General features: G+C 39.0%; 1 protein-coding gene across 4 annotated transcripts in view; it reads right to left on the reverse strand.

The window, feature by feature from the left end:
- TLCD4 (TLC domain containing 4) overlaps positions 1 to 14,373 on the reverse strand; it is a 65,778-nt gene that overhangs the window by 38,704 nt on the left and 12,701 nt on the right. For 3 of the 4 annotated variants that reach the window (XM_007116137.4, XM_024119911.3, XM_028489104.2), the window contains exons 2-3: positions 7,860 to 7,986; positions 4,009 to 4,174 (exon numbers count right to left, since the gene is read on the reverse strand). In XM_007116137.4, coding sequence (XP_007116199.1) covers positions 4,009 to 4,163 — 155 coding nt within the window. In that variant the 5' untranslated portion in view covers positions 4,164 to 4,174; positions 7,860 to 7,986. Of the gene's footprint in view, positions 1 to 4,008; positions 4,175 to 4,552; positions 4,578 to 7,859; positions 7,987 to 14,373 lie in introns of those variants that run through there. The other variant, XM_028489105.2, reaches the window with a different exon arrangement.

A 14,373-nucleotide genomic window follows, 5' to 3' on the forward strand; every position in this document is an offset into this window, starting at 1 on the left:
TTACTGATTAAAGGGTGTAAAGCAGAAGCATACCTGATGAACCAGTTGACAGAGTTTTGTGCAAACAGATGGCATTTGGTAAGCACACTACCCTGCACCCTGCTCCATCCCCAGCAGCATCACTGCAGGATTAGCTCCTGCTCCAATGAGTTAGGAATGACTTCCAAATCTACTAGCCTTAACGAACTCCATATCCATGGATCAGAATTGGAATGGATCATGAAATGAAAATGTATTCCCTTGGAAATTTCAGTTTTAATACACACATTATTGTACTTGATTCTTGTAACAAGTCTGTGAGAAAGCTAAGGTGGCTATTATTAGTGTCTCATCATTATTATGAAATCACTTCTAAATAGAAAAATAGAAAAATGGAGGACCATGAATTTATTCAGAAAAAATCTGTTTTTAAAAGAAATGCCCAAGTGAAAACAAAATGTTCACATGATCCACGTGGCATTTTTTTTATAGAAGGAATAACTTTTAGTTGAAAAACATCAGTTTCTATGAACATATCTTGCTAAAAATTTAATGACTTAACCAATATGCAAGTTCTATGATATCCTACTTAAAGAACTGTATAGGGCTTCCCTGGTGGCGCAGTGGTTGAGAGTCTGCCTGCCGATGCAGGGGACGCGGGTTCGTGCCCCGGTCCGGGAGGATCCCACGTGCCGCAGAGCGGCTGGGCCCGTGAGCCATGGCCGCTGAGCCCGCGCGTCCGGAGCCTCCGCAACGGGAGAGGCCACAGCAGTGAGAGGCCCGCATACCGGGACGGTGGGGGGGGGGAAGAACTGTATACAGGATACTATATGCTTACTCATATAATGAAAACGCAAAGGGAGAGGCCACAGCAGTGAGAGGCCCGCATACCGGGACGGGGGGGTGGGGGAAAGAACTGTATACAGGATACTATATGCTTACTCATATAATGAAAAAGTTTATGAATAAAGGATGAGAGGATTAGCAAAGTTTTCTCTTTAGAAATTAATTGGTATGCAATGAATCTCTCTACAATATGACCCAAATCTTTAAAAGTAAGTGAAATAGATCAACCAATACAAAGTTTGATATTAAAAAATCTCATTGTAACTTGAAAAATCAATATACTTGATCTAATATATGATGTGGTCCTAAGTAAACATATCAAATTAAATCAAATCATATTTAAATGCTCAAAGAGTCTCACTAATTTAAAGGCACTGAGTCCTTTGTAATACCAAAATACATTTTGAAGTGTGATAATTAACCCAATTAACCTGGTTTACAAGTCTGGCATTTTCACGCCAAGCACACCTGTGTTCCATTTGAACATAGCAAGATAAAAATGTAAGTTCCTTGATCTCAAATAAAACATGCCATCTAAATAATCAGACAACCAGCTTTCTGTTGCCATTCAAAAATTCTATTAAAGGAAAAAGCATAACCTTTTACTAACCTGTTGGCTTAGTAACCTTCTATCAAAAGGTTTCCTTTCGGAAAAAATCTGAATTTTTGTTCCTGATACTCAGGCCTCAAATTCCCTACTCTGTTGAGATGTTATATGGTAAAAGGGAAGAATTACAAGCTCTCAGCTGATGGAAATGGCATATAATTCACGAGAGAAAAGTTACATGTTACTTGGATCAAATAGCTCCCACTATAATGAACAGGAGAAACAAACACCCTGTGTTTACATGCTATTCTGTATTAAAAGTCTATACGTTCAGAAACGTCTGTTAGTAAAAATTTAATATTTCATTCTTTAAAATCAGATTCCTGGCAAAGCAAAATGTAGATTCCTCAGGGTCTTAAAAAAAACACCAAGATAAAATATTTCAATTTTGTTTAAAGAAGGTTAAAAAGGAATGTTTGTGGGTTTCTTTTTTTTTAAGGAAGTAATGACAATTTTAGAATAGCACTTTAAAATTACTGATGTAAACACTCTCAAGTAGTATGAGTATTACCCACAGAAATTACATAGCTCAATCAGACAAAAGAGTTATATTTTGAAGGAGCAGATTTAAAAATTAGGAATATTTCAGCACAATAGGACTTTCCATGCCATAGGAAAGCAAGTGGAAATAATACATTTAATTATATAATATTAATAATGTCTATAAGTATGTATGTTTGCAGAAAAAGTAACAATTAAGTATAAGATTTTCTCACTTATAATTAATTCAACTGTTACTCTCAGGTGTGAATTTTCTGGAGAGCTTTTCTGCCTTCTGTCCTTTTACTACTAGATGATTTGGGCCACTCATCATTCAGAGACTCTTTCCTGATTACTAGAGAGAATTATGTAGGTTGCGTTGATCTGTTTTAAGACTGGAATCTGGATTTCAAGACATATATGTGTAGTCAAAAAGCAGCCAACTGTTTTTCCTTCTTTGCACTCTCCACCTCACAGTTCAAGTCCCATGTAAACCAAGCTGGAGTGGGAAACAGGAGTAAGCTTGAGAGAGAATAGCATAGCATAATAGTATTGGAATAGCGTAATGAATCATATAATCCCAGACTCCTTTTTCAAATGGGAACTCAGTTTCCCAAATGGTGATTCCATGTCTCATAGAATGGCAGTGATAATAAGACTGAATAATGCAAAGTATTTCTCAATTGCATCATTTCATTTTTACCTTTGCTTCAGTCTATCTGTACCCTCCCTGTTTCTTTGGCTTGCAGCTCGCCAAGATTCAAATGCCTTTACCTACCTTAACCGTGTTGAAATGGAAATGAAGATAGTTTAAAATTTAGTCGCAGAAAATGTATGTCCCCCTCCATATCCCCTTCCTTCTCTTTCCCAACTATTCTATCTTCATGCTAGAAATGGTTTTACAAAATAATGGTTAGTACCTTTTGTATCCCACATTTGAACAATACTTTTGTGCTATTATTTAGACAAAAGAATCATACCTCTTATTTTTCAAAAATATGTGGAGAAATAATTCTCACTTTTGGAGAGAAGAGCTATAACATGTATGAACCAGACAAATCAGTGTAAGGTGCAGAAGAAAACAACTAGTCTTCTTCACAGTCTGAGTTATAAAAGTGAATGCCTGTAAAACAATTTGGCTCAAACAGATAGGGCATTTCAGGTCACATATGACCATTCTCAAATAAATAGACTTTGGCAGAAGTTTTTAATTCTAAAAGGAAATTTCAATAAAAAAATAATTACAGCAATTTTGGAGATCTGCTGAGTTCATTTTATAGTTAGCATTAACTTCAACGATAAACAGTATCCCATAGCTGCTCTAATTCACTGAGGTTTGCAAATGCACAGAGGTGTTTGGGCATCTGAAATGCTCTAAAGCAAGTGAAGCAGTCATCAGAGTCCATCTGTGTTTGAAACCTTGTGAGAGGTTAATGAGTTGCACATACACAAAAAATTCGCAAACCAACAATTAAAACTCTGGCAGGTTTCTATATCCTTAGATGTCTTATTCGTTTTCCATTTACTTTTTTGTTTAAAAGATCTAAAAAGCAATTTTTATTTTAGAATTACATAACAAAAGAACAGATTCTGGAGGGCTATGAATTAAAATGAAAAGTTCATTAAAAGAGAGACAGATGTGCTAACTGTGCACCAGGTTCTTTGGTGTGTAGTGTTTAACTGTCCTAGGTTGGGCTAAGCCAGCCCGATACTATATATAGGCTACTCACAGCCCCAACTAACGTTACTTCTGTTACCATTTCCAAAGAACATGTGTTTGTTATCATAAATATTTCAGAGGAGAATGCAAAACAGTGCCTTCCACCACAATCCGCCAGAGTCTACCTTAACACTTTCCTAGACAGTTAAATAAATTTTTCCTAACATCTTTCAGAATAAGAATTGAAAATTTTTTCTTGTATGAGATCTATCTACTTGTCTTTCCTTTTATTCCTAATGTCAAATAAAAAAATTTGACCTAAGATTTTGTTAGATCCTAAATGAAAAAGACTTTTGGGAGATAGGTTAAATGTGTAATTTTATTTCATAAGACTAGGTTTTTTTTAATCAGTCATTTACATTTTCGTATGCTTTACCTTGAGTTCCATTCAATCTTCTTTTCGAAGTTGAGATTATTAAAACCTGGAGAAACTTTTGCTGAAAACCAATAACTTACAAAGTGGAAAAGAAGCTGAAAGGTGAAAAAGCTGGTAAAACCAGCGCTGATGACCAATATGGTGTTGGTATCCATATTTCTTCAACCTGTTAAGAGAAATGTTGGCTATAAAATCTTTTAAATTGTTCATAATACACCTAAATTAATTTTTAATTTTAAGAGTATGTGGTTGTATTTTTAGTGATTTATTTTAATTTAGCACAAATGTAAGAATACAAGGAAACTATATGAATTTTACATCTTTACCAGCTATTTGTCATGTATCTCATATTTGTACTTAAAATAAAAGAGGGGAAGATCTATTATCTTAAAGAGTTCAATATTATAAATGTCAGGAGACAAATTTAACATCATGATACTCAAAATTACCTAAGTCTAGAGTTTACCACTAAGAGGAAATTTCAAGTACTATAACTGAAGGTATTCTTTTAGTAATATTTTTAATTAAACTAAGGACAAATCACCTGATTTCTCTATGCCTCAATTTTCTCATCTATAAAATAAGAAAGTTGGTTAGATAATTTCTAGGAAACAATTAAGCCAAAATAAGAATAGAACTAACATTATCTGCTATAGCAAAACAAAAACCAATTATATAAGAAAAAATAATTGTACAGTGTGACAAACATTTAAAGTTTAAGAAGAATAATACCATCTTGGAAAATAATCATACCACTGTTACTGCTTAAATTACTATTTAACTTTAAAAAAAATATTTTGCAATCACACATATCCTTGAACCAAAAATCCTCCATGGCTTTTTATCTCTAAAAGAAAACATTTTTATAAAAGAGCTCCAAGTTTTAAGGATAGAGCTAGCACAAAGAATGGTAATATGCATATATACACATTCAAAGTATGTTTTCTCTCTCATTGAGCTAAACTTTATCTGGCTCCTAAAAATCTTAGGAACATTCAGACCAAAAAAAAAAAAAAAAAAAAAAAAAAGACACTAACCCATTTGCTAATATCCAGCAAATACAGCATTTCTACGGCTCCATCTTTGATAGAGCTGACCCTCAAATGAAAAGGAAATGAATCAATACGTATTTCCAGCTGCCTAATGTGAAGAAATAAAGTCACCTACTGAAGCCAATTCACTAGAGAAAAACCACATCATTGACTGCACTAGCAATAACCCCACTTCATTCCCTTCCAACCAGGATATCATAATAAGAATCAGTCTCCCACAGGGCCTCTTCTGACAGAATTCATGTGTCTGTAATGAATTCTTTCCTCATTCTTTTTTTCTGGTGTGTGTACACAGTAAAAATATTGATATCACAATTCTTCTCTGTGAGATTCCATTAACTTTATTGCTCATTTAATTGTTTTTAATTCAACATGTGTTTATTGGGCATTACAAAATTTAATTTTAACCTATCTTGGTCTTTTAAGCTAGGTTTAATATTAACAAAATAATACATAAAAGTTTTATACATAAATTAAACATCATTGTAATTTGCTAAGTGAGATGTAAAAAGGAAAATGTTTTTCTAAGATTAAGCAAATAAGGATCTGCATGCCAGGTGGGCAGATAAACAAAGACAATGAAACCAGTAACCAGCAGTAAGTGGAGAATCTAATCTTAAATGTGAGGATGATTTGTCCTGAAGGGTTCTGTGTGTTCCCTGGAGGTTATGTAGGGTGGCTAGGCAAGAGCTGCTTATTTACCTCCGTTAAAATTCAATATATACAATGAGTATTTATTTCATGAATGTTTGCTAAAAGTTATGTTATAAAACATAGTAGGTATCATGCAACATTATCCATTTTATGAATTGTTAATTTAAGCAATACATTAAAAAATCAAACAATTCACTATTAAATTCCTCATTTCTAAAAAAATTTAGTTTTTATGAAGTCTTTGTTATTCTGGGTATCTTATATTTTCAACGGACTTTCAGTGAACTAGAGTTTGGGGGGGTACATGTTGAGAATCTCCCTTTGCAAAAATGTTCCATTTAAAACTAAAAAGCTCCACATAGTCAAGTTATGGCTTCCATTAAAGGTTCAACAGACAGAAGCTAATTAAATTGTTCTACTCCCAGCTTTGCTTCTTATTAAACAGCTGCTTGCTTCATCAGTCATGCCAAGTCAGGGACTAATCTAAGGAATTAAAAAAAAAATTTCCCAGAAAACCAAAGCTTCCGGTAGGAAGCAACTGCCCCTGTTCATTCACTGCATCAGGCAAGAAAATGGTAAAAATGGATAAAACCAAATAATGCTCATTACTGACACAGATTAAGGACCTTTTAGAGTTTAGTGATCATTAAGTAGAGGAATACACAGTAAAAGTAGAAAAGCATTAGACTTGGTTCATACACCTCTACATATGGCTAGTAGCTGGCAGAAGGCTTGGATACTATCCTAGAACACAGCAGCCAGAACAGAAGTGGGAAATATTTCTGTGCCAATTTACAAGGGGAGTGTCTAGACATGAAATTTAATTAGCCCATCCTGATTCACAGGAATTATGGACACCAAAGAAACTCTTCCAGAGGCTTCCTGAATACAAAGGAAGTTTGTACTTTTCCCCACAAGATGGTCTCCATAAACTTTAATTCAAGTTGGTTTCTTGGTAGAGAAGACCATGAAAAGGTTTGAAGGATGCCTCTCAACCACCAGCTTGTGAGGGCCCTTCTCCAGGAGGACTCCCAGAAGCAGGACCACTGGAAACAGCCCAGCCAGGCTGATTCAGTCTTTACTTCAGCCAACAGTTCACCCAATACCTGTCATGAGTCCGCCACATACCAGGCACTGGGCTGGGACTCAGAATACAAAATGGGAGACATGCTCATGGGCCAGTAGGGAAGCAAGAAACTGATCATCCCCACATAAAGTGGTAAATTCATGGTGCTAAGGGGGGCACTCCCTGCTTTCCTGGGAATAAATACCCAGCAGAGAAGACATATAAACAGTGAGGAGATATCTGAAGGTACTCAAGCTAAACCAAGAGAACATCTTCTCATCTATTAAAATCCCAACAAGATGCTTTAAGGCTGAAACCCCTAAAGATTCGGTTCCACCAGGTGACTCTAGAACTACCAACCTGGGAATACAACCTTTACTCTCATTTCCCCATGTTCATTATCTCCTTGTAGCACAAGGGATTCCTTAGGGAGTGTGTTGGAATCACCAATGTCACCTCCAATTATCAATACACATACACAACCTTCACGTTCTGATACAACTTCCAGGGAAGGACCACTGCTGTACCGATTAGCAGTAAAAATCCTTAAACACAGGGGGAAAAGGTCTTATGTGGTTGTCTTTAAGGGCAGCAAGGAAGGGGGAGCTAGGAAGAATGCCCTACACATGCTTAGCAGTCCTTTTCCCATCCCTTTCCTTTTTCCCACATTGACTCCAAATATTCATTGCTCTCAAATCTCCAGTTCTCCCTGTCTTACAATAGATGAGGTTTCTTCCCATTTCACCAAAAAATGGAGGCCATCAAGCATAAACTGATGATGATGGCAATGTTTACTACCTCCCCTCGCCCCAATCCAGAATTTTTCTCTGCACATTATAGGCTCTGCTGGGGTGTATGCCCCACACATTCAACATGGTTTACATTGTGTGCAACCAAACCCCATCATCTCCCAATGTACCAGTCCTGGATGGTCAGCTACCCTCTGGATGGCTCCATAAGGGCATCCTGGAGGCCCACACGCTCTACATGACCCAAGCTGAACTTAACCCCAAACCAGTCCTCCCCACAGGGTTCCATATCTCAGAGGATGACACTATCACCCGCAAACACCTCCTCACCTTTAAATCTAGAACAGCTCAGTCATCCTGGTCTCCTTCGTATTTCCTACTCACATAATTAACTGACTGCCAAATCCTTGTAGATTGAAGAATACCAAATGAAGAACAACTTGATTCCAGGAAAGTTCTGAAAGTTTTTCATGAGATCCTTATTAATAACACAAAGAAATGTGGCTGGATAACAAAATTAGGTAAATCTAGAGTTAGCTGAAAAACTAGAACCAGCATTTAGATCAATGATCTGAAAGAGACTTGAGAAATATCTCCTGCGATATCCCATAAGGTTCTCTCTTTTTGGTCTCTTTCAGTAATATTTTTACAAATATTTATATGTTTACTCAATCTGCATATAACACAGAGCTGGGAAAGATAGCTAATATAATCAGTTAACAGAATCAGGTTTCAAATGATCTTCAGAAGATGAAATAATGAATCCCAATCAGAAAGATAAAAACCCGAATAAATTTTTAAAAGGCAATACCCAAGTATAGGACAGCATAATAGCTATATAACACGCGCGCGCGCGCACACACACACACACACACACACGTAATACTAGCATTTTAATTTACACAAACCAACAAGAAATAATAATGTAATGAAGATACTAATAACAAAAAACAAACCTCAGAACCACTTACAATCAGAGAGTATAGATCAAGACACGTATCAGTCCCATTTTACTTTGAATTAATCACATGTCAAAGTACCTTTAGAGCAGTGTAACTAAGATGGTGATTTTTAGAAACCATATCATATCATGAAGAGTTGAAGGGCTGAGTAATGTCAGCTTGGGAACAAGATTACTTAGAGAGGACTGAAGGGCATTCTTCGGACATCTGAAGAGCTGTCATGTGGAAAAGTGAAAGAGGGAACTTACTCTGCACCACTCTAAATGGCCCAAATGGGCAAAAATTACAGAAAGGGAGGAGCTCAGCTTAATTTAAGGAAGACCCTTCTAACAATTTAGAAGTGCCCAAGCATCTGTCATGGAAGTGGTAAAATGACCACAAGGAGGGTTGGTCTGCAAAGGGGTTGGGCGCTAGTCTAACCTTTAGAGCACTTGCAAAGTAAGATTCTGGGATTCTAGGACTGAATTTAATTGTGGCATCTAAAAAGGTAATTTTGTATTAAATACGACATTAGCTTTTCAACAGTCTATCACTTATGTTTTACAAAATCAAAGTTACTCGTGTAAGAAAATATTAAGTACGTATGACATGTTGGGAAGTACACAGGCTGTGTTACAGTCTTGAGTTTGAACCTCAGTTCCACCACTTGTTCACCGTGTGACCTGGGGCAAGTAACTTGCCTTGCCTTACCTGCACCTTGGTTTCTTCATCTGGAAAATGGAGATAACGACAGTACCAATCTGACATGAGGAATAAACCACAGAACGCTGGGCGCTTAGAACAGTACTTGGTGTGTGGTGCATACTCGGGAGTACTGTTTCTGCTTCCACCATCGACCACCTCCAGTAGCATGCAAGACATGCAATTTCTGGGCCTGTCATCACTCCAGCCCAGGGAAACAAGACCATTCTCTGGCCACTAGGCCTTATGCCTCTAACTCATTCCCTTTACATTAGTCAACCCTCAAAATGTAGGCAGCCCCACTGCAGAGATCTAGCCTCCATCACTGGACTATACCTGTCATGTGCCAACGTTCCTTCCCAGGCACCTGACCCAGCCCATCACCCCCTCTACCTCCCAAATGCTTCCACTGGTCCCCTGGGACTGGGCTCCACACCCAGAAAACAGTGCTCTATGCTTGGCCTCTCCTCGGCCTGCTCTGAAGACACCCCTCTTCTTCTGCAACCTCTCAGCTAGTGGCTGCCCAGGCCCTCATCCTTCAGTGTCAGGAGTGGCCCTATAGCCTCTATGCGCCTCATGGCTCCCTTCAGGGCTTACTCCTCCCTTCCCTCACCTCCTATAAACACTCAGGGTGTTCTGGTCCTGCTATTCAGTTATACCACCTTCTCCCTCTTCTCACTGATATCATATTCCAACCTCCTGAACATTTCCTCCCATTCAAAGACCAGGTCCTGGTTCACTTATGGTCCTCAAGCCCTGCCATTATCCTGAATGACTTCCTATATATGTAGAAGGCCCAGGTTTCCTTAACAACTTAGTCCCTTAATCTTCATCTGGAATGGTACCCCTTCCATGCCACCTCAACCATTCATGGGCCTTTACTGTCCCTTACCCATCATTTTTCTGCCTCCAAAATAACATTTCTAGAATTCTCCTTGTTGACCTTTCCTTCAAGTGTGCTCAGTATTACAACATTCTCAAGTTACATTGGCCTCTCAGCTTTTCCTCAATTCAGTAGTCCTTTTCTCATTTTACTTCCCTCTTTAATCAGCTTAGATCCTAGAGCACATCATTTCAATAACAGTCTTTCTAACACCCCACATCCCCTTTCCACTGCCAAGAGCCGGTGAAACTCCAACCAAGGATATGCCCAACAATTTACTCAGTGACAAGGCAAGCACAGTCAGAGCACTGTTGGAAAAAGTCATATACCAAAGTTTATACCAGTCATATACTTGTGAGTGTGAAATTACAGAGGGATCAAACAGCTCTCAACTCTGCCCTGCACTCCTAACACATTGCCCTCGCCAACCAATCCTTTCATGCTCCACAATTAAATTTCCAAGTTGCCCCTACTCTTTTCAAACCTCCAACCATCCACCCCGACTCTCAACAGATAACCCCCATCCTACTTCACAAAAAATAGAAGCCAACATATGAAAAGTCTCAATATCATACTATCAACCACTCAAACTACCCACCTGTCCTCCCATCTCAAGACAACCTAACCTGTGCACTTTGGAGCCATCCTCTCTGGCCTTCTTGGGAAACTTTTCTTCCCCATTATCCTTTATTCTCTCCTCAACTAGACCTTTCTATTGGCTTTCAAACAGGCTCAAGTTCCCAGTAAAAACAAGAATCAACAGACCCACCACCTCTTCTTCAATTTTATATCTCTTTTCCAGTATAGCCTCTTGCCCTCTCTCCCTCCCCCCGCCTTTAAGGACAAAGTTCTAGAACGGTTTTTCCATATTGTCATCATTGCTCAGGTCTCTCACTCTTCAGCCCACTCCATTCCTGTCCCCACCCTCGTCGCTCCCCTGAAATAGCTATTGCTAAGGTCAGCAATGACTTCTATGTGTGGCCTTCGTGTCACCTGACATCTCAGCAACATTAGACACCACTGACCACTTTCTCCTTGAAACACTTTCTTTCCTGTGTTTCCATGACACCACACTTCTTCTTCTGCCCAGACACTGAGTAACAGAATTCCCTAAGCCTCAGTCCCAGACTCTCTTCTGCTTGTTTCCTGTATGATTTCACCTATACCTGTGGCTTCAATTACCACTTATATGCAGAAAAATCTCAAGTTTTAATCTCCATCCCAGGTCTCCTCTCTGGGCTCCTGACATGTATGGCCAACTGCCTAGCTGTCAGCACCACACAGCATTTCAAACGCATTTCAAACCAAGCTCATGGCCTAATCTCTAAACTTGGTCCTTTTGTAGGTCCTTCATTTCTGTGAATGGTACCACTGTACATCCCCCATTTGACAGCCAGAAACCTAGGAGCCATCCCTGATAACTTGCTTTCTGCACCCTCCTACTAAGCCACCATATCCTTCCCCTTCTTAAATAGCTTTCAAAAACATCCATTTTTCTCAAGCTGCTACCACTTTTCTGAGTTGTCTCCGAACCGGTCTCCTTAGTGTGGAGAACAGACTGGAGGACTCCAAGGGAATCGGCTCTAAAAGCTGCCTCTGGTCATGTCACCTCCTCACCTACCCCCAACTTGAACCTTCACTGGTTGCCCAGTCCTCTGATGAGGGCCCTGCTCTCCCCAGCCTCAAGTGGCACTTGCCCTCGCTTGCTGCACCCCAGCTAATGTGGCCTTCTTTCTGATGCTTAAAGATGCCATGTTCCCTCCCTCTACAAGGCCTCTGCATAAGCTATCCCCCGACTCCCACCCCGCCCCTCCATCCCCCACTGTAACGCTCACGCCCCCTCAGCTCTCAGGTCAATCATCACTTCCTCAGGGAAGCCTTCTGGGAGCAATCCCCCCCTGGTCTGCTCACATGGCATCATGTCCCTCTCCTTTACACCTGCAATTTAAATGAACATCTCCTTCCCCCAGTGGAATGTGAGCCCCATGAGGGTGGGAAACACAAACATTTCCCCCCCACCATGGTGTCCCCATACCTAACACAGTGCCTGCCACACAGCATGTGCTCAATAAATGTCTATGAAATATAATAATGATAACAACAGACATTCGTATTCTTACATGTGCTTTCCATTCTGCTAGTACCTGATCAGTCACAGGTCCCTCATTTTACCAGTATAACCAGAACACTGGAAAGAAAAATTTTCTAAATTGACAACCCTAGTAGTATAGTATGAACACATATTCACTGCAAAAGGAGTCTCACCTCCAAATATCCGAAAGTTAAGAGTACCAATGTTATAAATGAAATAATATTGAGTGTGTGCCTTAGTCCGTTTGTGCTGCTGTAACACAATACCACAGACTGAGTGGCTTATAAACATCATAAATTTATTGCCCACCGCTCTGGAGGCTGAAAGTTCGAGATCAGGGTACCAGCATGGTTGGATGAGGGCCCTCTTCCAGGTCACAGACTTCACATGGCCGAAAGGGCAAGGAAGCTCTGTGGCATCTCTTTTACAAGAGCACTAATCCCATTCATGGGGACTCCACCCTCATGATCTAATCACCCACAAAGGCCCCACCTACCAGTACCACCACTTCGAGGGTTAGGATTTCAACACATGAATTTTGGTGGGGGGGGTCACAAACACTCAGACCACAGCAGTATGATATTTGGTTTGTCTATGCCAAACTCCTTACAACGTGTGATATATGTTCAAAGGCTTCATGTGTATATTTAACTGTAATTTGCACTGTATTTTCATACTCTTATCAATTACAGAAGTACTTATTTATTGAACTTATCTACCATGTCAGTAGCCCTAACACGTAAAAGTTTTTAAAAAGTCTCTATTAGCAAACTGTAAATCATTTGTAAATGAACACATGACTACAGAAAATGAGATATTTACCAGACCAAACAAACAAAAACCCTACCAGGAAAATACCTGCTCCCCACCCATTCTGGTTTTATTTGCATTTTCATACGGGTGGTACATTGCAATCATCTTTCTCAATGCTCACGAAATGTCAATAATTAACCAGAGACGTTAAAACCCCTAGGTAAAGAATAACTCATCATGCTACCCACTTTTGACTTTTCATTCATGTAAAAATTTAAGCATCTAATCAAATGTGTACAAAGTTTTCAGCTAACTGCAGTCACCGTTTTTATTTTTCATTTTTGTTGTTAATTCTGCGTTGAGACCTATATGAAAAAAAGCTAGGAGAATTCCACCTCTTTTTCTTTTCTGAGCATCAAATTCAAATTCAAGAACCATTAGCATTAGAGTGGAAGTCTAAAGGAAGCCAGCCGTATAAATGTCAACCTAACTTCTATAAATCCTCCAGTATTCATGGTGCTGCTTTTTAAACTGAAGCAAATGGAAAGAAATGAAGTCTAAACCAGGAAAGGCTAAGGAACCCTACATTAATATGATTAAGTTACACTCCCTCTCTCGGTGATATGATGCTACTTAAGATTCAACAAGGAACTGCTCATTACTAATAGAAAAGATTTCTCCATGGTTCTTCCCTGTCAGTTAAGATCCTAAACTCTGAAAAAGGGTGTCCTTTATATTTTTCCCATACTTTCAACCCTTTCTCTTCCAAGAGCATATAACAGAATTCAGGTTAAACGGTTTGATTCCGCCTGTTACAGACCTTGGCGATGGATACTCCCCTGAAACAATTTTTTTTTGGATTATCGATTGTTTGATGAAAACAAAGAATGAAACATTTAAGGTTAAATAGTCATTTCTAACTGGCCTTTATTTTCCCCACAATTCTACATAGTAATTACAATCACAGTGTGTTAGGACAGGAAGGAGTGAACTCTGTTCCCCAAACGGGCTGTAAGAGTCATCCACCCCCAGCAAGAAACACCCTCACTCAGGGGCTCTGGGGTGGCTCCATCTTGTACCACAACTCAGAGAACTGTTTTGACAGTTAGTTCATATTGCTACCTATCTCGTTATACAAGATTTCCCTTTTATCTCTCATAATCCTGTCCCTTTACATCCTATGCTAAATGCCTTCTAGGAATCTCTGATCTCTCTAATTCAGTGGTCTTAAAATGTTCGTATCCCAAAGCTTCCCCCAACCCCTCCTGCATCACACAATATTTTCTCAGTATATGTTCTGCTTATTCCTACCAGTCGAGAAGATTCTGTAGTCTCCTTTCTATAGTTTGTTTTCTGGGCAGGGGGTGGGGTGATAAGGTTTCTTTCTTTCTTTCTTTTTTTTTAACATCTTTATTGGAGTATAATTGCTTTACAATGGTGTGTTAGTTTCTGCTTTACAACAAAGTGAATCAG

This window comes from Physeter macrocephalus, chromosome 4 (genome assembly GCF_002837175.3).
Source record: "Physeter macrocephalus isolate SW-GA chromosome 4, ASM283717v5, whole genome shotgun sequence".
In the NCBI taxonomy this organism is placed as follows: domain Eukaryota; kingdom Metazoa; phylum Chordata; class Mammalia; order Artiodactyla; family Physeteridae; genus Physeter; species Physeter macrocephalus.